A 25,848-nucleotide genomic window follows, 5' to 3' on the forward strand; every position below is an offset into this window, starting at 1 on the left:
TATTTGTTGTTGGGGCTTGCTCTAAAATACCCCATATGTTACCCATGAATACTACAGCGCACCTGATTTTTAATGTTTCTTTTTCTTTTTCTATTTTTAAGTAACCTCCAGGCCTAATGTGGGGCTTGAACTCATGACCCCAAGGTCAAGAGTCACATGGTCCACCGACCTAGCCAGCCAGGCACCCCTAGTTTTTAATATTTTAAAATAGTAATAATTTCTGCATTTCACACAGACTTTAGCTTTCAAACCCTTTCTGTTTTAGTTGATGTCAGAGCAACGCTTCCTGTTTATCAGAAGGAAAATGATTTGCCACCTAGGAGCCGGGTATTTTGAAACAACTTTGTAAGAAATGTATCGCCATTCTTCATCTTTTAAAAAAATTTATTGCAAGTTTCTAAACTATACCGTCATGATAAATTCACGTCTTACGGGCATTAACCTGATTCTGCAAAATGTGCTATGTCATGGTCCTCTCAGAATTGATACTAATGCATTAATTTTTCTTTTCATAATTCAACAGCCACAGAACTCCCATTAAACCCTAGAAGAGCACTTTTGGCCATTATATTTTCAGTTTTGAAATTTCTTGTCAAGCCCTACACACCGTACGTGTTTTGTCTCTCTAAAATTTGATGACTCCGTGATACATGTTGCTAAATAAAGCACCAGTTCTCAAAAAAAGTGTTGGCATACAGGCCCTTGGGGATCAAAATTACTTGCATACCGACACTAAGATGTTACCTGCTTCTTCATCCGTGTTAACATTTGCAAGGACGGTGGGAAAGCAAGGACGGTAAAACTACCGACGCTTTAGCGTTTCATTTATGAATGTCCTCAAGGAAGCAAGAAAAATTAATTTTATTAAATCTGAACTCTTGGGCATACATCTTTTTTTTCTTTTTTTTTTTAAGTAAGCTGCATGCCCAGCATGGAGCCCGACATGGGGCTTGAACTCACGACCCTGAGATCAAGGCCTGAGCTGAGATCAAGAGTCGGTCGCTTAACCGCCTGAGCCACCCAGGCACCCCTGGGCATACATCTTTCACTATTCTGTGTGATGAGACGGGAAGCACGCATAAAGCTTTCTCACCGGGGAGTGGACGTACACCGGCCGCCTTGAGGAAAAGTACCTGTGCGGTTGTTAGGGTTGCGAGCTAAATTAGCCGCATTTTTTTTTAAAAAAATAGCAAACTTTTTACTTGAAAGATTGAATGGCACATTAACTGATTATTCAGACCTGAGTATCTGGCAGATACTTTATCGAAAAGGAACCAAGTGAAGGGCGCCCGGCTGGCTCAATCGGAAGAGACTGTCACCCTTGATCTCGGGATCGTGATTTTGAGCCCCACGTTGGGCCACAGCAATTACTTAAAAACTTTCAAAAATGAACCAGGTGTGCCTGTTACTGCAAGGAAAACAACTGAGCGTATTTGTTGCCAATGGTAAAATTAGAGCTTTCAAGCAAAAATTCAAATTTTTGAAAACTTGCATCAAGTGTCAATACTTAGATTTTTCTGAGCTCGGTGGTATTTTTATTTTATTTATTTATTTATTTATTTACTTATTTATTTATTTTATTTATTTATTTATTTATTTTTAAATTTAACTTCCTTTTGTATTTTTTAAAATTTACATCCAAATTAGTTCGTATATAGTGAAGCGATGATTTCAGTAGATTCCTTAATGCCCCTGACCCATTTAGCCCATCCCCCCTCTCACAACTCCTCCAGCAACCCTCAGTCTGTTCTCCATATTTATGAGTCTCTCCTGTTTTGTCCCCCTCCCTGTTTTTATATGATTTTTGTTTCCCTTCCCTTATGTTCGTCTGTTTTGTCTCTTCAAGTCCTCATGTGAGTGAAGTCATAGTGGTGGTATTTTTAATGAAAGTGGTTGATTGGGTATCGTAAAATGAAGTGAGACAACATTTGGAAGAGGTGCATTAGTCACACAATATTGTTCCAAATGACCGGTGCATGATGTTACAAAATCAAGCATGGGTAAAAGGTCCATTTAATGTGCAAGGTAGACCAATGGATTTTAATGTAACAGAGTATGAAAAATTCATAGGTTTGGTATCAGATTCCACACTGCAAGGAACATTTACAAAACTCCCACTTCTCAAGTTTTGCTGTAGCATTACAAGGAAGACTATCCATAATTATCTGAAAGGGCTCTTAAAACACTTCTTTCAACAATGTATCTTATATGAGGCTGTATTTTCTTCATTACACTTGAACCTAAAACAACATTGAAGGCAGAAGCATACATGGAAATCCAGCTGTTTTTGTATTTAGTTAAATGATAAAGCAGTTTGCAAAAATGTAAACAATACACTCTTCACTCATTTTGGGGGGGATATAGTGATTTGCATTAAAAATGTTACTCGTGTTAACACATAATAGTTTATTGTTATTTTTAAATAAATATCTTAAGATTTCCCAGTTGTAGTTTCTTTTTTTTTTTTTGTAATGTTTATTTATTTTTGAGAGAGAGAGACAGAGACACAGAGAGAGAGAGAGAGACAGAGTGCGAGTGGGGGAAGGACAGAGAGAGGGGGAGACACAGAATCCGAAGCAGGCTCCAGACTGAGCTGTCAGCACAGAGCCCGATGCAGGGGCTCGAACTCACAGACTGCGAGATCGTGATCTGAGCCGAAGTCAGATGCTTAACCGACTGAGCCACTCAAGCACCCCCCAGTTGTAGTTTCTAATATGATAAATGCATTGATAGATCAAACCTACATATGAAAGACCTCTTTGGGGTCCTCAGGTCCTGAGGCCAAAAATTCAGGAAACTCTGAGTTGAGTTTTTGTTGTTTCCAGTCTTTTCCTTTCTCCTCTCCCATTTCCTTCTTTTTTTTTTTTTTTTTTGAATGAGAGACCCTCAGGATAGAAAAGTGTGGGACGTCTGAGTTGTTCCTTTATATGGTTTTATTAGCTATGAACAGAACACAGATGGCTTCTTTTCCAGTGTTACTGAGATGTAATTGACATTAACATAGCATTAGTTTCAGGCGTACCGCATAATGATTGCATATTTATATACATTGTGAAATGACGACCACAAAAAGGCTGGTTAACCTCCAGCTCCTCACATAGGTAGGCATTTTCTTAGGATGAGACGTTCCGAGTTTACTGTCTTAGCAAACTTCAAATACACAATTCGGTATTGTTAACTGTAGCCCCAACAGACGTCTTTTCAGTCGGCTCCTCGCCCCGTCTGTAGTTCCGCTGACTAGTTTTGGAGGACTCCTACGTACATCTACCTTCTATTTATTTCCATTTTTTGTTTCAGTGCATTAGGGCAAAGTGTATAATTTAACGTGTAACAAGACACCGCACTTTAAAACCTTGATTACTTTCTTACACAAATGCAGAGCTAATAAATACTACTGAGGAGACATCCCTTGGATTACTGGAATAATTAAGATATATTTGTGGCTTATTTCCCCCTCAGGTATGAAAAGAATGATAACACAAACCAGACACACTTGGTTGTTAAAACGGACACATCCGTGCCGCGGGAGGGTTGTGTGCCTAATACTCCTCCCGGTATAAATTGCCTATACTTTGCCGTATAGTCCAAAATACGGTAGCAGTTCCCAGCATGGTAATTGACCTAAGATCCCTTGGCTTCAATGCTTCACTCACTGTGGGTGTTCTTATTTGTTTGTTTGCTTTGTAAGTCATGAAGATGGGTAAAATCCAATTTCATTAGAGGACAATAGGTCAGTGTTCCTGAGGTGCGTCACCGAGCACAGTGGAAGAGGCCTCCAGCGTGTATGTCACACATGGAAAGAATATACCTGGTACTGGGCGGGGTAGAAAGCATGACGTTTGAATGAAAGTTACCCTGATAAGTCTGTGAAAGGCTCAGGCAACTTTGGGTGTGCCTCCTTCCTTCCTTTCCGCCCTTCGGGGTGTGTGTGTGCTCAGAGGTGCATGTGTGTGTGAACTTTTAACTTTATGGATTTGTTTGTACCGTCTGAGAGAAAGAGAGAGAGAGAGAGAGAGAGAGAGAGAGAGAGAGCTTTACGCGTGCAGATAAAACAGGTTGGTTTCCATTGGCTTTTCTCAGCACTCATCGTAGTGAACTTGGAATGCAGTGTAAAAGTGGTTTTCATTCCGTGGCCTGCTTAGAAACACGTGAAGCATCTTACACAACCCTTGCCACCGTCTTCTGTTCCCAAACCAGCTTTTGTTGCCCACCGTAAAATCAGAGATTCTGTTCGCAGACGGAGTCTCAGACGTGCACACGCACAAACGCACTCCGCCTCCCCACCCCGACCCTGCACACCCACACATACCCGATGATGAGACATTTAGGTTACCAAATGGGCCACAGACTAAAACTGGCTGAACTACTGATGTGATAGAACAGTCTTTAAGAAAATGTCCTTGTACTGAGGCGCCTGGGTGGTTCAGGCAGTTAAGCGTCCGACTTTGGCTCAGGTCATGGTCTTGTGGTTTGTGAGCTCAAAACCCCGCGTCAAGCCTGCCTGGGATTCTCTCTCTCTCTCTCTCTCTCTGCCCCTTCTCTACTTGTGTTCTCTCTCTCTCTCTCAAGATAAATAAATAAGCTTAAAAAAAAAAAAGCCATAGCCTTCAGAAAGCTAGAAAGCATTTGCATTCAATCCAGACGGCCACGGAAGGGAAAGTCCAGGAAGCTGATTCCAGGTAGCGTTATTATTGAAGAGGTTAACAGTGCTTGAGATAGACCCATCTGAGTGGTCTGAAGGGACAAGTATGACACAGCAAAGGTAACACTGGGAAAACCCAACATTTCTGATCCAGCACTGATACAGTCCTCTTACCTTAGGCAGTTGTCTGCGCCCCCGTTTTCTGTCGGTAAAACGCATGATAATGCATGCATGTGCCTCCTTCCTTCCAGTCAGCTCAAAGTGTTGGCGAGTTGCTTTTACACATGGAGGAATTGAGACTCCAGAAAGTGGAACAGGCTTCACCTAGTGAGTCAGCAACGGAGACAGATGGAAACACACAGCCTCTGGTTCCTTCTGTTCTGCATTTGTTGCCTTTTGATACTTCACGCAGTTTTTGTGACTGATGGAAGAAAGCGCTTCCGTGAAGGAGGCAAATTGTAATCGACTGGTGGCTCGTGGCGGTTCCTGATGAGGACAGGAGAGCACTCTGCCTCATAGCGTGGACCATCCTGAACCTTGTCACGAGTGAGCGCAGGTTCGAGCTGCCTCCTTGTTTTCGAGAATTCAGGATGTCAGAAAATGCTTCGGGTTGCTTTACATTATTTCAAAAAGACTGGAGTATCTGTTACGTCCCTTTCATTCATATTAGGTAGATAGGGCAGATGGTATTCTCTGGCTGTTGCATCTCATCACATCTTTAGAGTAACCCTCTGAAGTATGTGGAATTAGCTCCATTGATACAGGTATGACCCTAGGGCTCAGAGAAGCTAAGGAATTGTTCAAGGTCACACGGAATTCAAGGCTGGCTCGATCCTGAGACCCTGATGCTTGCACCGTGCTCCATTTCCTTCCAAACGATCCACTTGCCCCGTGTCAGTATTAGAAGTGGTCTCTTGAGCACAGTACCCCTATTGATTTTCTGTCCTCTCCCCTAATGGGCATCCTCAGATACCTGGTGGCTTAATTCAGCAGTTTACTGATCAGATACCGCTTGATTGGCTCTAAAGCAAATTTCAATAACAAGAATAGCAGGTGTCGCATAACCTAATGCCTACCATGCGCCAGGACGTGATCTAAATTTTGAACGTGTCTTAAGTGATTCTTAGGGGAAGTTGTTACCATGACCATCCCTGGAGGAGAAAATAGAGGCACAGTAGCTTAAGCAACTTGCCCAAGGACTCACATAGCCCTTAACTGCTGGGTGACACTGCCTCTGAATACAAAATTATTCCGTTCAGCCGAGTATTGGCTTTAGTTCCTTTGTGCTATGCTGGTAGAAGATACAATCCCTATACTTAACAGCTTACATTTTCGAAAGAAAACAAGACACAGATACTTGCAATCAATGCCTACAACGCCTATCATAAGGAGCATAAATGTTGTATGAAGGCATGATTAGGTATAGATTGAAACGAACAATGGAGAATATAAGTGGTCTGAGACGGTTCATTTGCCTTTCTGAGTATTGTACTTTCCTATGGACGAGTGACTGGGGCACTGGGGAGAAGCTGGTTCCATGTGTTCTAAAATAAGCAGGTTACTTGGCTAACGTTCAAGCTCTAAGTAGGTATGTGGGTTGTAGCTATTTGACCTAAACCAACTTTTAAATTCCCCTATGCTCTTGCAAGATTTGAGTGAAGCTGGAATTTTAAAAATTAACCTTTCACTGGGGCGCCTGGCTGGCTCAATCGGTTAAGCATCCGACTTTGGCTCAGGTCGTGATCTCACGGTTCGTGAGTTCGAGCCCCACGTCGGGCTCTGTGCTGCCAGCTCAGAGCCCACTTTGGATCCTCTGCCCCTCCCCTACTTACACTGTCTCAAAACTCAATAAAACATTTTTTAAAAAATTAACTTTTTGCCTAATGTCATAAAGTTAGAGTTTACTAATACTTGGCAAAATACCAGGAGGCTGTCAGGAAGGGGATTCGTAAGTATTGTATCACTCTTTTGTCAGGGTGTTCTCCTTTTCTAGCAGGAAGTGTTATGACTTGCTCTCTAAAGTTGCAATTGTAAGAAGAATGTTGGGTTTCCAGATTGGCGTTTCTGGGCGTGGGAGGTTCCTTCTATTAGTGCTGCCAGAGAGAAAGAAACAGGTTTGCTCTCGTCGTCGTGGAAGGGTAACTATTTTCATATTATTTTGTTAGGCTCTAACTTTTAGATGACTGGATATTTAAGCAGAAATTTCCTTTTAAAAAGTTCGAAATTCTCCCTCTGTGTTTGGGTAGTTCAACATTTGGAGATGCATTTGAAACCTTACTTATTCAAGTAGAATCAACTCGAAGAGAAACATGTTTGAAGTTTGAGAGTCTCCAAATGTCTCTTTATATTCTGCCTTTTCTTCATTTGGGGCAGAGTCTAGGGACGTTGTGCTTTTTTAAAAATTGGTCTTGAAATCTTCATTATATACCCGTATCTGTCAAGTTAGAGGCCCAAAGGCTTAAATGACAGAAACTATTACTTTGTATCTTGTGTGTGTGTGAAGGGGATGGAATTTCAAATGTCTTTGATGCCTTTGAGCCATAAATGGTGTTTCAGAATTCTGTGAAGGAGATGAGGTAGCTGTCATGATTAGACCAGTATTCTACTCTTATAAAATGACTCACGACAAACGTTGTGAGAGTATTTGCTTATACTTTACAAGGTACCTGAAAATCGGTGGTGGTGGAATTTTGGTGCTGTTACTGTATCGTGGTATTGATAGTGATTTCGGTGCCCACGTATTCGTCCCGGGTTTCCATCAGGTGGGGATCATGTAAGTTTTATTTCTCCTTATTTCAACAAAGCTAAACCTCTGACTCCGATACCCGTCGGAAGTGAAAAGTGTTTTCTCGGTTAACAAGTGCTATATCTGAGAACGTATAAGCAGGGTATGTAACAATGCAGGAGACACGTCCAGTGACGAATAGATAGGCTTTCAGTTTAGCTCAAAGTCAAAGCTAAAATTGTATCACTAGTGATTTTTGAGTTGTAACATCATAATATTTTGCCTTGAATTGAAGCATGTTAGTTAACTAGTCTGATCTTGTGATGTGTGTGTACGTGTGTATATGTGTGGGTATACATATATATATATTGCCTCCGTGTGTGTGTGTGTGTGTGTGTGTGTATGTGTGTGTGTATATATATATATACACACACACATACACACACACACACACACACCTGAAGGTTGCCCTTGGCTTCAGTGTTAATTTTCACAGGAAAGGACAATGGGAATACCCCTCAGAGGTCAATTAATTTCATCAGCAGCAGAGACATTTTGTCATGAATTATTCAGATATTTTGGGAGTGTTGATGTTTACTTAGGAAATATGGACGGGCTTAGACCTTTGAAAAGGAGAGAAGGCAGTTTCAATCCAAGGAGTTAATACCACCTTAGCTTTGTAAAGATGGGAGAAGGAGAGGTGTCACTGTGATGTTTTATCTTTGGCTTTGATAGTATTCTCCATCACAGGGAAAGGGGCTTTTCGACTATGATAAGGACATATATTAAATATCTGTGGAACCCTTGCCTGGTAAGAATTTAAAGAATGTCTTCAATCTGACTAAATTGAAGTGAATGTTTCCATTATTGGAAAGGTTACTAACCTATTTTTAAATAGCCATTACTTCAAGATCTTATCCTTTTATTATTATTATTATTAAGTACAAAAAGAAGACAGGCAACGTTTACTTTAAATGGAAGTATTTGATATGCCTCCAGGAAATGACACAGGATTAGCCACCCTTTGGGGTTTAAGTGACTCCTAGATATTGGTACTTGAAAAAAAAAGATCAATTCAAATCTAGCCAATGCTAAATTCTAGAATAGAATAGAGGTGTTTCCAGAAAATGAACTTGTTTCTTTTTTTTTTTTTTTTTTTTTAATTTTTTTTTTTTCAACGTTTTTTATTTATTTTTGGACAGAGAGAGACACAGCATGAACGGGGGAGGGGCAGAGAGAGAGGGAGACACAGAATCGGAAACAGGCTCCAGGCTCCGAGCCATCAGCCCAGAGCCTGACGTGGGGCTCGAACTCACGGACCGCGAGATCGTGACCTGGCTGAAGTCGGACGCTTAACCGACTGCGCCACCCAGGCGCCCCTGAACTTGTTTCTTAAGAGAGCTATGTAGGGCAAAATCATGAGATGTCTGGAGTGATGGGTTCATGGGTGTTTATTGTACTGTTTCCTCTTTTGTGTATATTGAAACGTTCTCATAATAAGACATTTGAGCATAGCTTTAGTTTGGGGGCAATTGACATTTATTTCCAAACATTAGTTTTACCTAGAAATTGCAGATCTGTCGAAACATGATTTGCCGCGTGATGTGTGTCATTGTAAAGGTGAACTGTGCTGCCTGATTGTCAAAATTGTAGCAAGTACAAACGTGTGTGTTGGGGGGGGAGCAACTCTTTCTGTTTGACTTTCAGCTCAATTCAAAGGACAGGCTGCAAACATCTTGAGTAGTTTTGTAGTATCTCGAAGCATTAAACAAGAGGAGATAGTTAAAGCATGCTAATAAGGCAATTGCATGGGAAGAATGTGGGAACATTATTATGTCTTGACTACTTTGTTCACAGCTTTCTCTAACAGACTGCATTTTTTTAAAACCACAGGAGGCAACTATGTAGGCTATTTAAGTATGTTCACTTTCCATACTTGCCTCCATCAAAGTTTCTTCAACACACATTTAGTAGGTGCTTAATGTGGGCCAAGATACAAAGTCAAATAAGATACTAACCCTGCTTTCAAGGAGCTCACAGACTAGTGGAAGAAATAGACAAGGAGATGTTCATACTGAAAGGGGCGAGGCTACGGGAATTGGGGAAGGGGAGTTAGTGGCTAGCAGCTAGAACTCCATGGTGTGCCTCCTTTAAAATTTTTTTTAACGTTTATTTATTATTGAGAGACAGACACAGAGTGTGAGTAGGGGAGGGGCAGAGAGAGAGGGAGACACAGAATCTGAAGCAGGCTCCAGGCCCCGAGCTGTCAGCACAGAGCCCAACGTGGGGCTCGAACTCACGAACCGTGAGATCACGACCTGAGCCAAAGTCAGCCGCCTAACCAACTGAGCCACCCAGGCGCCCCAGTGCTGTGCCTCCTTTAAAACAATGCAAACAGGGGCACCTGGGTGGCTGAGTCCTTTGAGCGTCCGACTTTGGCTCAGGTCATGACCTCGCGGTTCGTGGGTTCGAGCCCCGCGTCGGGCTCTGTGCTGACCGCTCAGAGCCTGAAGCCTAGAGGCTGCTTGGGATTCTGTGTCTCCCTCTCTCTCGTCCCTTGCCCCACTCACGCTCTGTCTCTCTCTCTCAAAAATAAATAAACATTCATTTAAAAAGATCAGAGTTAGCCTTGAGTCACTGATGAGCTTTCTACAGGCCATTTCTCAATTGACTTGGAATTTGAAACCTATTTTGTCATGGAGGCAGTAGTTAAGGTTTTTCAGGTCACTTCACAAATGTCCCTGAAATGATATACTGTGTTACCTGAAGTAATATAATTATTTTTTAGGTTTATTTATTTTGAGAGGGAGAGAGAGAGAGAGAGCACAAGCGGGGGAGGAGTCAAGAGAGAGAGGGAGAGAGAGAATCCCAAGCAGGCTCCGCACTGGCTGCACAGGGCCCAGCGCGGGGCTTGAACCCACAAACCGGGAGATCGTGACCTGAGCGGAAACCGGACGCTCAGCCAACTGAACCACCCAGGCGCCACAGAAGCAATGTATTTTTGTGTTCATACTGTTTTAATCCAAGTGCATTATAGTTCCGTCAGCCAGTTCCTTTATTCTCTGTAGTCCTCAGTACTGGATAACCTAACAGAATACACAACAGTGCCTCATGGGAAAATGCTGTCAGTTTCACTTGGGGTCACCTAGCCATGTCCTCTGTTAAGTTTTCCCAATTTGTGGCTGCAATGTCAAGTAGAATTAGCAGAAGATCTAGGCTTGAAAAACAGCTTCACTAAATAAAGTATGCGGTACAAATGCATCGGCATCAGAAGCCGTTTGTAATAATGCTGAAGTGCTGGAGTAGTCGACAGTAAAATCCATCACCACTTCTTCGTGCTTGAACCTTTCCTGAACTTTCAGATCTAGGAACCTGTGACGTCTGGGGGGCATTTAGAGTTTGGCTCAGTTGTTTTGACTTTCAGAGCAACAAATCCTTAAAGTTTTCTAAAAATAACTGCAGACAACTTGCTTGCTCCTTGAGAAAAATCAGCTGTTATGTTTAAGAACTAATCGCTAAAACAAAACAAAACAAGAACACTGGGGCTCCTGGGTGGCTCAGTCGGTTGAGCTTTTGACTCTTGGTTTTGGCTCAAGTCACGATCTCCCGGTTCGCAGGTTCGAGCCCTGAATCGGGGAGCCCAGCTTGGGATTCTCTCTCTCCTCCTCTCCCTGCCCCTCCCTTGCTCTCTCAAAAATAAATAAACACTAAAAAAAAACCCACAAAGAACTATCGGTGCCATAGTGATGGCTTACGTATGAAAAGAATCCTTAAAAAGTAAATCACACAGATACTTGAGTGTTTGGTTATGTTTGTACTAAGTTATTAGCACCCATCCAGTGGGAGTGGTTCTTCACTGTACTTAGCATTTAAGAGGCTGAAATTAAGTAATATTAAATACGGTGAGGCACAAGCCTGTCACGTAGGGGAAATGAATGTGCCACAAGGCGTGGTAAGCAGTTGTGTCCTGATTTTTCAAAAGTACAGCCTGTTTGGGGTGCCTGGGTGGCTCAGTCGGTCGAGCGTCCGACTGTTGATCTCAGCTCAGGCCCTGATCTCAGAGTCGTGAGTTCGAGCCTTGCGTTGGAGCATGGAGCCTACTTAAAAGAATTTACAGCCTGTTTTAACATTAATGTTTTGAAGAAAGAACTTTTAGAATTCTATAATATACAGTCTTTACTGAACCTGTTACCTGTGTTCTGTATATTTTACACAATCCTTTTTAGTGGTTTCAATACAAGAATTAGTGAATCCCTTATCCTTTAAGTAATGAGAACAAGTTAGTATTGGCTACAGGGGACACTATCTACATTTTCTGATAACTGTGCATACTTCTCAATGCCACGGTCACTTTTGTTAGGAGCTTTTCAATGATCTTCCATACGCTCTAATAGGCGTGGGCCTTCTTTCCACAAAGCAGTGTTTTTGCTTTTACAGTAAGAATACTTAATTACCTCCACTCACACACACGCTTTTTTTTTTTTTTTCAGTTTATTTCTTTTTGAGAGAGAGAGAGAGCATGAGTGGGGGAGAGGCAGACAGAGAGAGGGAGAGAGAGAATCCCAGGCAGGCCCCACACTGTCAGTGCAGAACCCAGTGCAGGGCTCGAACCCACAAACTGAGATCATGACCCGAGCCGAAGTCGGAGGCTTCACCGACTGAGCCACCCAGGTGCCCCCCACATGCTTTTAATTTTACATTTGCTGCACAGCTTTGTGTCTTGGGCGAAATCCTGTAACTACCCTACGCTCTTGTTTCTTCCCCAATACAGCTTCCATAGTCATTGGATATTGGGCTTGCTGGGAATTAGCACTACCCTCAAAACATTGAGTCGTGCCTCTGCCCGGGACCCGACGACGTGAGAGGTGGATACAGAGAGGAGTCCTTAGTGGGAGAGAGGGAAAGAGGAACGGGGCCGGATAGAACAAACAGTAGTGATGTAAAGTTAACAGGACATGTTCAGAAGGATGGTTGTGATCCAAAAGCTAATTTTGGGGGTGCCTCAATGGCTCAGTCGGTTAAGCGTCCCACTCTTGATTTCAGCTCAGGTCATGATCTCCGGTTTGTGAGGTCGAGCCCCGCATCGGGCTCTGCGCTGACAGCCTAGAGCCTGCCTGGGATTCTGTCTCTTCCCCCTCCCTTGCTCTCTCACTCTCTCTCTCAAAATAACCAAAAATAAACTTTAAAAAAAAGCCAAGTTTGAGTGTTTGGAAGTGGAAAACTGGTTAGTGTGCCTGGTAGGACCGCTCTAGAGGACATAAATATCAGGCATAGATTTAGACAAGCCGTTTTAGGCATAAGCAATGATAGCTTCCTTAAAGGGCGACCAACGTGATCGAAATGGTCGTGGGCACTAGCTGTGGGCCACTTTGGACTCAGAAAATATGTATTGAAAATGCACTGTGTGCATTATTCTACGTGCTGTGGTGAATACAGAGATAAGTGAGCTGTACTTCCAGTCTGATAAAGGTTATGGTCTTGCTGGGGGGCAAGAAATTCACTCAATAAGCTGTCGTGGAGGAGTCTACAATAGCAAAATGGTTGAGAATCCTGACTGTAGTGGCAGGCAGACCTGGGTTTGAGACCTGGCTCTACCTCTCAATAGCTGTGTGACTTTGGGAAAGTTACACAACTTCTCTGAGCTTACTTGCTCTTCTGTAAAGTGGGAATAACAGTATCACCCAGTTTAGAGACTTTTTTTTCTAAAAACGTCTCTAGAGAGATGTAACTTACATTATATATATATATATATATAGCATTTAGCAGAATGCACGTAAATAATAAGCCTTCTGTAAATGTCAGCTGTAATGTAAGCTTACAATGATATGTTATTATACTATCTTAATGATTATTATTACCTACTCTGTAGGCACTGCGATCGGGGCTGGGAATATGAAGATGAAAATGGGATATGGCCCTTTCCATCAAAGAGCTCTCTTATAAATGCTGTCCTTGTGGTGACAGTATTTTCCCATCCAGACATTGGTACATAGGCTGTGACAGTAAAACAAAATATTTAAAATTGGAGCTGTCCGGGGGTGCCTGGGCAGGCTCAATGGGTTTAAGCATCCGACTTTGGCTCAGGTCACAATCTTGCGGTTCGGGAGTTCGAGCCCCGCGTCGGGCTCTGTGCTGACAGCTCAGAGCCTGGAGCCGGCTTCGGCTTCTGGGTCTCCCTTGCTCTCTGCCCCTCCCCCACTCGTGCTCTGTCTCTCAAAAATAAATAAACATTTAAAAAAATAATAATAAAATAAAATTGGAGCTGTCTGAAAGAAGAAAACACAGCCAGTACCCGGCAGAGGGGCTTGTTACTCTCAGGTGGGTTCAATCTGAAGAGACTCCCTTAAAGGTGCTTTTTGAAGGGCAGATGGGAGATGGGTGGAGAACATTCCACCGGAGAGAAGCACAGCGGAGAAGGAATGGGAACGGGAAGCTCCGTGGCCTGCTTGGGAAACGGTATCTTTCTCGAGTGAGTCGAGGGTGCCGGGCACGTGATGGGAAGTGACATCGCAAAGACACGCAGGGATCAGTACAGAAACGTGTGGGGCCTTGAGTGTCGTGCATAAACGGTGGGACTTTGTTTCGTGTAGAACAGGTCTTAGATCATCTCCCCAGGGAGCTGGCAGTGTTAAGATGGCATTGGAGGGACACGAGGGGAGATAGACCAGCTAAAAGGCTTTTGGAACGGGCCAGGCCTGAGGTAATAAAGGGGGTATGCTGGGAGAACCCGGACCGCTTAATTATTTACTTCACCCTCCCTCTGTTTCTTGTGGCCCAACTTCAGCCTCGGATCCGGAACCCTGGAGACGGAGGAAAGTGGGCAACTTGAAAGGGAAAGCTGAGGCGGCAGGAGAGGCAGTTGAAAAGGCACTAAGGGGGCAGCGAATTCAACGTAGGCGCTTTGGCTTTCCTGACTGGGATCCTCCTCACTGACCTTCCTTCTCCCCTGGCTAGAGGGTCAAGTCCATATTTTGAGCGTAGCCCTTCTAAAGTGGACCCTGACCTTTTCTGCTCCCAGTTGTGTCTGTCATAATCCCCAGGCACTGTGCTCTGGCCACACTTTCTCCAGCTCCAGCGTATAATCTTCTCTTTATGTCTGTGTGTCTAGAATGCCTTCACCAGTGATGGGTCTCTGGGGAATTCTACGCCAAAGTTCCCAAGTCGTCTTTGGGGGCGCCTGGGTGGCTCAGCCGGTCGAGCGGCCGACTCTCGGTTTCCGCTCAGGTCATGATCCCGTGGTTCGTGGGTTCGAGCCCCACATCGGGCTCCTCGCTGACGGTGCGGAGCCTGCTTCGGATTCTCTCTCCCTCTCTGCCCCTCCCCTGTTCATGCTCGCTCGCTCGCTCGCTCTCTCTCAAAAATAAATAAAGAAACTTAGAAAACCAAAGGTCTTCTTTGGAAAACCTTTCCTGACCCTCCCCACTCAGGAAACACTAATAGCCTGGTAGCACCAATATCATGTGTCTGTTTTTCTGTTTCTGCCACTAGATAGTAAGCCCTTCAAGAGAAGGGGACTTGGGGTCCTAATTCTCTCCATATGCAGCACCCAACCCAAGCCTGGTGCCTGCCAAGCCTTCAATGAAGGCTGGGATGTGAACGGAGGAGTGAGTGACTGCGGTGGACGGACAGTCAAGTTGAAATCTAGAAAGCCATTGGGAAATACAGGTTTGGAGCTTGAGTAATCCTAGTAAGAGCAGCGGGGCTTTTAGCTCAGGGTCGAGCACCCGCGTGACCTGGAGACCAGTGCTGTTGACTTGCCCAACTAGGGAGGAGGCAGGGCGGCGGTTTCTGTGGGCACAGGTACGTGAAGTGTGGGTGACCCAAAGCGCTGCCTGGTGTGGACAAAGGAAGGTGACCGATCTCGAATTATTCATACATCGCAGCGGCTCTGGAGGTTTCTTCCCTTCACTTATTGTGAAATAGTGTCTTCTTCCATGTTTTCTGGCCACCCTTTGTTGCCTCGCCTTCCCAGTTGTGTTTCCCTGGCACGCTAGTGTGGCGGGGTCTAGGGTTGAATCGCCTCCCCCCCCCCAGCCCCCACTTTTATCCCGTAGTTCCCTTTCGGCTTCGAGAAAAAGAAATCCAGAGTTCATCAGCAACTCCTGATTATCCACGGGTGAGTTTCCCAGTGCAGGGCGCCGGGCCTCCTGCCCCACGTGGTCCCGGATGACCAAGATTAGTAAATAGATTATTCCGTCAGCTGCATTCCTCAAGTGAATCGCTTTAGGGAATGAAAACAGGCACCCCTCCTCATCTCCGCCACATACCTTTCAGAATTTGAGTAATAGTTTCAGGTAGCTCCTGGTCGGTACGCCTTTCTCAGCAAAGATTTGTGTTCAGGGTTGAAGTGTAGTTAAACGAGCCAGTGGAGTGGTTTCATAATTGCCGCATTGTTAGTCAAACTCTGTAATTAGGGATGACTTCATAGGCCTAAGATTCCTCTATGGGTGACGCCCTGAATTCAGGCCCGGTTGTACACCATATCCTTTTATGAAAAACACAAACAAACAAGGTTTTGTTTGCTTTTTCTTTTATTCCCCTTTTTGAAAATCTGTTTTCCTTTGTCTCAGATGTTTAGGGAGAGAGAGGATTTGTTTTTGCTGTTGTTGTTGTTGTTTTGGGTTTTTTGTTTTTGTTTTTGTTTTGTTTTGTGTGGTTTTTTGGTCCTAGGGGAGGCAGGCATAGGAGCAAGGGAGGAGACAGAATTTGGGACAGTGAGAGAACTCAGAAAAATGCAGAGACACTGGGAGCTTTTACTTTTGATTGGGATTTCATTTGACTACATTTAAATGGAAGGAAAATATAGATCTTTTTTTTTAAAAACAGCACACTTTCTCTCACTCGCTCGCTCTCTCCCTCCCTTGTAAAATAAAGTTCAGTTCGTTGGTAAGATAGACTCGGGAGGAAGACCTTTTTCAAAAGTCACCCTTTTCTTTTGGCCTGGCAACCGCATACCGAGAACCTAAGGTTAAACTTCAGCAAGTAAATTTACTTTTTACCTCTTGACCTTTTATTTTTCAGTGCTGATGGGGGGGGGGGGGAATGGGCAGATTGGGAGGAAAATGACAATATTGACAAGCTGTTAGGTGTCTTTTAAAGTCCTGAAATACTTAAAGTAAAATTTGCATTTTTTAAAAATGTCTTCTGGCCACTCTTCAAGTTGTATTTGGAAACTGGCCTTAATGAAGGAGTTAAATTGAGTCATGGGTGAAAAGTGGCTGACAGGTTTTCTTTAGGCCCCTCCTTCTGAAATGATATTGACTAAAGGCTTAGAATTTTTAGGTATGAAGGACATCTTTAGACGCTGTAGTCAATACTTATAGGGAAAATGGAATAACTTTTCATAGATCCCATTTAAAAGGTTCTTACTAGAACTTAGGCCTATTTTTATATAGCCTCTCACAATGATCTAGATATTTATTCCCTGTTTTCTTTCATCAAGGATCTGAAGTTACTGTAGAATAATTTATATATTACAGTGTGCCTTCACATATGCCCTCCTTTTTCTTTTTCTTTTTTTTTTTTTGTATTTTTTAAGTTTATTTTGAGAGAGAGAACCCCAAGCAGGCTCTGCACTAACTGATGTAGGGCTTGAACTCACGAACCATGAGATTAACCGCCTGACCCACCCAGGCGCCCTACATATCCCATCCTTAATCTTCATGAGGACCTGAGGGAAGTAGGTATTATTATTGCTGTCTTCAAATGAGGAGACTGAGGGTCCGATTAAATAATCTTGCTCATGGACACACTGCTAGGAAACAGCAGAACTGGGACACTGACCTTTTCGGATCCCACATCCAAGTCTTCCCATATTTCAAGGAATGCCCCGTGAAGAGAAATAGAGCTGCTGTCATTTTAATTTGTAAGATTTTAATTTTTAAAACCTTAATGTTAAATATCTACCTGGCAGCCCCCCCCCTCAGAATAAATAAATAAACTGGAAAGAAAGATACCATCAGGGGCACCTGGGTGGCTCAGTCGGTTAGAAAGCCGACTTCAGCTCAGGTCATGATCTCAGGGTTCATGAGTTCAAGCCTCGGGCTCTGGGCTGACCGCTCGGAGCCTGGAACCTGCTTCAGATTGAGTGTCTCCCTTTCTCTCTGTCCCTCCCCTGCTCGCTCGCGCGGGCTCTCTCTCTCTCTCTCTCAAAAATAAATAAACATTTAAAAAAATAAAATAAAAATTGTGACTTTTATCGGGTGCCTGGGTGGCTCAGTTGGTTAAGCATCAGACTCTCGGTTTCAGCTCAGGTCATGATCTCATGGTTTCGTGGGTTCGAGCCCTGCGTCTGGCTCTGTGCTGGCAGTTCAGAGCCTGCTTGAGATTACCTTTCTCTCCCACTCCTTCTGCCCCTCCCCTGCTCACACTGTCTCTGTCCCTCACAAAAGTAAATAAATAAAAATTATTTTAAAAATTGTGACTTTTATCAACTAAAGCATATATGGCAAGGCTTTTAAATTTGACTTTGTATTTAGTAGTGGCTCAGGTGCCTCAGGGTAGCATTTATTTTATGTAATTACAAATAAAGGAGATTGAGTTTATTTAAGGGAGAAACTCCTAAACTATTCTGTTTTCCTGGACCATCTTGCCTGGAAATGTTGTTTTGGGGACATATGCATGTTCCAATTCTTTTCATTCTTATTCAGATGTGCCTCCCGAAGTCTCCTGTGAGTTGTAGGTGTTGTTGGGGAGAAAAAAAAATGTCTTCTTCCGCCCTTCTAGGTTCTTTGGCTGGTCTGATTAAATTGACATGATAAAGATTAACAGGAGACATACAGAAGTTTAATAACATAGGAGCGCTGGGTGGCTCGGTCGCTTGAGCATCCAGCTTCAGCTCAGGTCATGATGTCACCGTTTGTGGGTTCGAGTCCCTTGTCGGGCTCTGCGCTGACAGCTCAGAGCCTGGAGCCTGCTTTGGATTCTGTGTCTGCCTCTCGCCCTCTCATGCTCTGTCTCTCTCTCTCTCTCCCCGTCTCTCTCTCTCTCTCTCTCTCTCTCTCTCTCTCTCAAAAATAAATAAACATTAAAAAAAATTTTAAATAAAAAAAAAAGTTTAATAACATATATACCTCCTGCATCCATGGGAGAGACCCTGGAAAACTGAGCACCTCTCTGAAATGGCTGAAGCTACCACTTTAAATACCACTTCTAGGCTAAAAACAAAAGAAGCTGCTGGGGGTGGGGAGTCAGTCATGGGAGGTAACCAGGAAAAGCGCAGTAAACAACAGTAAGCTTGTCATGCAGATTTAAGACTGTGCCTTCCTCCATTAATAAGAGTTTCTAGAGATTTCAATATTCTCTTCCTGTTATAGCCAGGAGATGCCCGGACAAATGGAGAGTTCCCTTATGAATGTAAATATTTTGTACAAAAGGTTAACTTCTCAGTTTCCAGAGCCCCACCAGTGTTCGCTATTAAAAATAACCAGCTGTGGGGCGCCTGGGTGGCGCAGTCGGTTAAGCGTCCGACTTCAGCCAGGTCACGATCTCGCGGTCCGTGAGTTCGAGCCCCGCGTCAGGCCCTGGAGCCTGTTTCCGATTCTGTGTCTCCCTCTCTCTCTGCCCCTCCCCCGTTCATGCTCTGTCTCTCTCTGTCCCAAAAATAAATAAAAAAACGTTGAAAAAAAAAAAATAAAAATAACCAGCTGAAAATAATATGCCAAAGAGGCATATTTTGGGGTGGTATATTTGCTCCCCTATAGTGTAAAAGAAATCACTTTAGGCTTTCATTGAGATAATTAGACAAGAATAAGAAATTAGAAAACCTGAAAGTAGGGGTGCCTGGGTAGCTTAGTTGGTTAAGCACCTGACTTCAGCTCAGGTCCTGATCTCACAGTTCGTGAGTTCGAGCCCCGAGTCGGGATCTGTGCTGAAAGCTCAGAGCCTGGAACCTGCTTGGGATTCTGTGTCTCCCTCTCTCTCTGTCCCTCCCCTGCTCATGCTCTATCACTCTCTCTCAAAAATAATATTAAAAAAAAAATTAAAACCTGAAAGTATATTCTGGTGTCTTTTTTTTAATGCTGAGTCATATTGATTTTTTTAAAATTTTTATTATTGAAGTGTAGTTGACATAATGATTCATTTCAGGTAGATTGCTTAGTGATTCAACAATTCTATACGTTGCTCAATGCTCACCACCATAAGTGTAGTTTCCAACTGTATTAATATTTTAATAAAATTTACCCATTTTATTTCTGAGAGAGAGCGAGCACATGCAAGGGAGAAGCAGAGAAAGAGAGAGGAATCCCAAGCAGGCTTCGTGCTGTCACTGCAGAGCCTGCTGTGGGGCTCGAACCCAAGAACTGAGAGATCATGACCTGAACCAAAATCAAGAGTCAGGCGCTGAACTGAACTGAGCCACCCAGGCACCCCTCTGTTAGTATTCTTTTGTAAGTAAATGGTTGCCTTGAAGTCATTTCTGTGAGATCTAAGTATTTCCTAATTTTGCAGGAAGAACAAAACTACCTCTTTCCTGGCCTGTCTGAAAAGAAATGAATATTCTTCCAAGTCTCCAGAGCCTTTTCCCTTCTATCTCTTTATTGCAGCCACTAATTCCCTTTGTGTCCAATTATAATTATTTATACGTTGCCTTCCCCAGACTGTAAATTCCTTGAGGGCAGGAACTAGACATACAACTGATGCCTAAAATATTGGTAAAAGTGTGTGAGGATAGGTGTGTTGGCGTTGGGGAGGAGCGTGAAGAAGAGGGAAAGAGATTTCTGCCCTGTTCAGCCTTGCGGACCCGCAAAGGGGAGAAACCATGGGGGTGGGGGAGAAGGGTTTAGTCAACAGGGATGAAGCGTGGGGCAGGAGGGGGAGCTATGTCTAGAACCCTCTTTATCTAATATTCCTTTTCGTAAGGGAGTGATAGGGTAGTATGAGAATAAATCACTTGTCTTTGTTTCTTTAACTCAAATACTGATTTGAGTTACTCAAAAACTCATTACTGATGCCCAAACTGCCCAAACTGGAAAGGACCTTCAGAGATAAGGAGAAGCCGCGTGTTTTGGATTTTCTGAGAAGTCTCACTTTCAAACTTTCTGTGCCCTTGTTGTACATGGTGAAGTTCATGGAGATGGTTAATGATTTCGTATTGAAAACTTGACTACGCAAAACTTGTGTAAAGAAACTTGGAGGGCGCCTGGGTCGTTCAGTTGGGTGAGCGACATACTCTTGGTTTCAGCTCAGGTCACGATCTCACGGTTTGTGGGTTCGAGCCCCACATCGGGCTCTGTGCCGACAGCGCGGAACCTGCTTGGGATTCTCTCTCTCTCTCTCTCTCTCTCTCTCTCTCTCTCTCTCTCCCCCCCTTGTGCTCCTCTCTCAAAATAAATAACCTTATTTTTAAACAGAAAAGAAAATTGGAGTAATTCCTATATAGTATTTTTGTAATCAGAAGTGTTAAACACCATAATAGTAAAATAAAGGATACTTTTTAAAAGTACTGTCGTCATTACGTTATAGCTTAACATGAAAAATCGCTTTTTACTCTTAACTTTTTAAAATGCCTACCTCATATCTAACTGAAGATCTTTCTTTACCTTATAGAGCCTCAGACTACTCTGAAAGGTGTTTTTACCCAACTTACCTACTGAGACATTTGTCCCTCTTTCGTGACATTTTAACATCCTAGGTAAGAAAAGTTTATGAAGAAGCAAGTTCTGTTTTCTGTTTTTTAAAAGTCTGTTTTTCTAACAAAGGAGCCACCTCTGGTGGGGGATGTTGATAATGGTGTTGGCTGTGCATATGACTGCTGAAGGATTGAACGAGGCCTGAAATCTCTGTGCTCCCTGTTCAGTTTTACTACGAACCTAAAAGTCTGCTATAAAAATAAACTCCTCAAAAAAGACTGAGAAAAAATAAATCCCCCTCCCCCCTCAAATAAACAAACCCAGAGCAAGACATAATTATTTTTTTTTTTTTTTTTTTTTAAATTTTTTTTTTCAACATTTTTTATTTATTTTTGGGACAGAGAGAGACAGAGCATGAACGGGGGAGGGGCAGAGAGAGAGGGAGACACAGAATCGGAAACAGGCTCCAGGCTCCGAGCCATCAGCCCGGAGCCTGACGCGGGGCTCGAACTCACGGACCGCGAGATCGTGACCTGGCTGAAGTCGGACGCCTAACCGACTGCGCCACCCAGGCGCCCCAAGACATAATTATTTTTATTCCTCTCTGTCCAGAAAATGTGGACAGGTTTGTATTTGGGGATTACCCATTGTGATACAGACCTCCTTCCTCTGTTGCGGAGCTCAGGAAGATTTTTCTATAAAGGTCCAGATCATAAGTGTTATGGGCCAAGAGGCAAAATCAAAAATATTATATTATTAATATCAAGGATGTAATAATATTATTTCCACGAATTTTTGCTGACAAAATTCAAACTATACTACTACTACTAATAATAGAGTACTTTTTTGTAATACACATCTACTGATGAGAAAAATAGAATTCGCTCTTGGAGGGGGATAACCTTTCCCTTAATTAGGGCTCAAAGTTAATGTGCCTTATCAAAACTGACTGCAAATGTTTTTCTTTCTTTACAAACCATATTTAGCTTGGGGGCCGTGCAGAAATAGGCACTAGTTCAGATGTGGCCCACAGGCCACAGTTTGTCAACCCCAGCTCTGTTGGTTAAGTGGGTAAAATAGGGCCCGGTCGGAACGCAAATTATGTGTTTGGAACCCAATTATGTGTTAAACCCAAATAATGTAAGTTATATGAAGGCTCCTTTAATGGGAGTGATTGATAGGTGTTAGTATCCTATTTGAAAATCAATGTTTTCACAAGGACTGGTTTTATTTATTTATTTTAAATGCTTATTTATTTTTGAGAGCAAGAGAGAGACAGAGTGCAAGCGGGGTGGGGGGGGGGGCAGAGAGAGAGGGAGACACAGAATCCAAAGCAGGCCCCAGGTTCCCAGCTGTCAGCACAGAGCCCGACGCGGGGCTCGAACTCACAAACGGCGAGATCATGACCCGAGCAGAAGCTGGACTCTCAACGAACTGAGCCACCCAGGGTGCCCTTAGTTATTTATTTATTCATTGTTAATGTTTATTTTGAGAGAAAGAGCACCAGTGGGGGAGGGGCAGAGAGAGAGGGAGAGAGGGAGAATCCCAAGCAGGCTCCGTGCTGTCAGCTCAGAGCCCGACGCAGGGCTTCGTCCCGCAAACTGTGAGATTATGATCTTAGCTGAAACCAAGAGCCGGACGCTTAACCAGCTGAGCCACCCAGATGCCCCCACAATGAATGATTTTAAAGTGACTTAATGGAAAAAATGGTAACTGTGTGAGGTGCTGGATGTGCTAACTAACCTTGTTGTAGTAATCATTTCACAGTATGTTAGTATATCCAATCATCGTGGTATACACCTTAAACGTACACGATATTACATGCCAATTATATCTCAATAAAGCCGGAAAAAAATGTAAAGAGCCAGTAAGAAAGAAAGAGAGATAAAGGCTTAATCGAACAGTTCCATTGTACGTGAGTCTTTGGTCAGGCGATTTTGACTTTTAGTTTTGGCATGAATAACCAAGAATTTCTATGATGTATCTCTTTCCTGTCATTGCTGGGTACCTTGGCCCTTCCTTACACTTAGGAGCATAAGATTTTGTTCTGGAAAGGAAGATTCAGAGACTTTTTTGGTCTGAATAACTTTTGGTAAATCATGACTTCTCATGTGTTTGTTTTCTTCATGATGGCTTTAGCTATAAATATGGGAACGTATTCAGATGCTTTTAGCAGTTTGCAATTCTGTTTCAATTCTACGATGAGAATTTCACAGGAATGCTTATCGTACATTCGTCACAAACATCGCTCAGTCGTAAACCTTTTTGGTTTTGTCTTTAGACCTTTAAATGGACGAGATGGCTACCACTCAGATTTCCAAAGATGAGCTTGATGAACTGAAAGAGGCCTTTGCAAAAGTTGGTGAGTATTTTTTACAGCGTTTGCCTATAGTAAAGCAATAATTATGTGGCCCTGATAAAAGTTATTTCTCTAAAAAATTATATGGATGGTTAATCGTGAACCGTAGGGCAAGGTAGTTAAAATCAACGGGATAAAGTTTTAGGAGCAACACGTTAAACTATTATTTCTAATTACGTCTATTATCTAATATGGTCAAGGGCCGGCTGAATGGCTCCGTTAGTAGAGCGTGTGACTCTTGATCTTGGGGTCATGAGTTCAAGCACCATGTTGTGCCCAGAGATTACTTAACAATAAATAAATAAATAACAAACAGGCTGATGTACTTCTTTGTAAAAAAAAAAAAAAAAGGTGGTCCTATGAAATAAATTCCACAGCATACCAATAAGAAAAATTAAAAAGGTAGATTATCTAATATGGTCAAAGGTTTTTAGTCCTGGGTACCAGTCCTTCACTGGGGGCCACTGTGGCTCCTGAAATTCTTAGACAAATCTTTGGTTGTTAACTGTATTATATAGCATATATTTCTTAGGAGAGTATTGGAGCCTTCACCATATTCTCAGAGGGACGTGTGACCCCTGAAAACCTTAGGGGATTCCTTCAATTAGCTGATGCTTTGCCTTTCCCTGATTAGCTTGGCTTTGTGGCCTTTTTCATGGAGCTTCTGTGCCTTTGGATAACACAGTCTGTTCAACCTTCTCACGTTAAGCTGTAGTAGCAGCATAAGATGGGAAGACGTAGCATGCCATTCGGTTTTTCCTTAAACATCACAGAACATGTCTTAGAATTTAGCAGCTATGGAAGCAGTTGATAGTATTTACATTCCAAATTTCAGTGCTCATGTCCTATCAATAGAAGATAGTGAGAAAACAGGGTAAGAACTGATGATGGACGTATGTACTCACGTGAGTCAACATGGGCCTAAAGAGGTAAGCTTCGGGGCGCCTGGGGGGCTCAGTCGGTTAAGCGGCCGACTTCGGCTCAGGTCATGATCTCACAGTCCATGGGTTCGAGCCCCGCGTCGGGCTCTGTGCTGACAGCTCAGAGCCTGGAGCCTGTTTCAGATTCTGTGTCTCCCTCTCTCTGACCCTCCCCCGTTCATGCTCTGTCTCTCTCTGTCTCAAAAATAAATAAACATTAAAAAAAAATTTAAAAAAAAAGAGGTAAGCTTCTAGTATGTGGTATCTCCTTGATCAAAGGGTGTCAAGTTAGATCATAATGATCTGTTATTTAAATCAGAACTGACTCTCTGACCTATGTTACAAACCTCATTAATGAAAAGCCAGGACATGTACATCTCTATTTCCGTACATTTCGGAACAGCATTTTCTGCGAAGGCGTTTAAGGCTAACAGCAGGCCTTGGGAAGAATAATGATGCCTCACCAGGGTGACTATTCATAATCTCCTCAGAATTCTAAGCAGAGGTGCCCCTGGGTGGCTCAGTCTGTTAAGCTTCCGACTCTTGTTTTCTGCTCAGGTGATTTCGGCTCTCAAGCTCATGGTTCGTGGGATCGAGCCCCACTTCGGGCTCTGCTCTGACAGTGTGGAGCCTGCTTGGGATTCTCTCTCTCCCTCTCTCTCTGTCCCTCCCCAACTCACGTGTGTGCACACTCTTTCTCTGTCTCAAAATAAACATTAAAAAAAATAACCCTAAGTGGAAAAGATTGGGTAGGCCTGAATCGGACATAATTTTCTGGGTGTCTATGAGAAAAAAAAAAAAAAAGGAGTCTGTTAACTGGCCATAGTTACTACTTACCATAAGGAGAGTATTATCTGGTACTCTCCTGATGTTCGATTGATTGCAAGAAAATGACAGGTGAATTCCTGGCTGCAAGATTTTTTAAATCTCATTATTCTATAGAAATATCCTTGTCATAATTGTTTCGGCATCGCATATCCTTTGAACCTTCTTTTTTTTTCTTATGTTCCTCTTTCAGTATGAGGGACGGCCTAATTTCTGTCTTTATGAATAGAATCTTGGGGTAAGGACCGTGACTTATTATTGCCATTATTGAATCTTAAAGGCCTCGTTTCCTCAAATACATGTTTATTGTTTAATACAGGCCTTGTTCTCGTGTGCAGCACCTTGAAAACAATTGTGTGCAATTTCGTTTTAAAATTAAAGCTCTTCAAATATGTTTTACTTGAGGGCACTGAAATACTCTTATCCGTAAAAGAGCTTAACTGCTCCTCAAAAGCTTTAAAGACACAAAGAGGGTTGACCAGTTATCTCCACATAGGAACCAGGGTTAAGTACAAAACATGAGGGATCAGTTAGAGCTTGGACTGAAGGAAAGAGTCACTGTAGAACTACTGTCTATTTTAAATCCTGCACCTTGGGGCGCCTGGGTGGCTCAGTTGGTTGAGCGTCTGACTTCGGCTCAGGTCATGATCTCACAGCTTGTGAGTTCGAGCCCCGCGTCGGGCTCTGTGCTGACACCTCAGAACCTGGAGCCTGCTTTGGATTCTGTGTCTCACTCTCTCTCTGTCCCTAACCCACTCGCATTGTCTCTGTCTCTCTCAAAAATAAGTAAACATTTAAAATCAATC

At 43.0% G+C, this 25,848-nt stretch overlaps 1 protein-coding gene across 5 annotated transcripts in view; it reads left to right on the forward strand.

Moving 5' to 3' along the window:
• PLS3 (plastin 3) overlaps positions 1 to 25,848 on the forward strand; it is a 92,401-nt gene that overhangs the window by 24,571 nt on the left and 41,982 nt on the right. For 3 of the 5 annotated variants that reach the window (XM_058714590.1, XM_058714594.1, XM_058714592.1), the window contains exons 2-3: positions 20,916 to 21,000; positions 23,220 to 23,300. In XM_058714590.1, the coding sequence (XP_058570573.1) occupies positions 23,228 to 23,300 (73 nt within the window). In that variant the 5' untranslated portion in view covers positions 20,916 to 21,000; positions 23,220 to 23,227. Of the gene's footprint in view, positions 1 to 6,671; positions 6,781 to 20,915; positions 21,001 to 23,219; positions 23,301 to 25,848 lie in introns of those variants that run through there. The other 2 variants (XM_058714591.1, XM_058714593.1) reach the window with 2 other exon arrangements.

This window comes from Neofelis nebulosa, chromosome X (assembly GCF_028018385.1).
Source record: "Neofelis nebulosa isolate mNeoNeb1 chromosome X, mNeoNeb1.pri, whole genome shotgun sequence".
Classification (NCBI taxonomy): domain Eukaryota; kingdom Metazoa; phylum Chordata; class Mammalia; order Carnivora; family Felidae; genus Neofelis; species Neofelis nebulosa.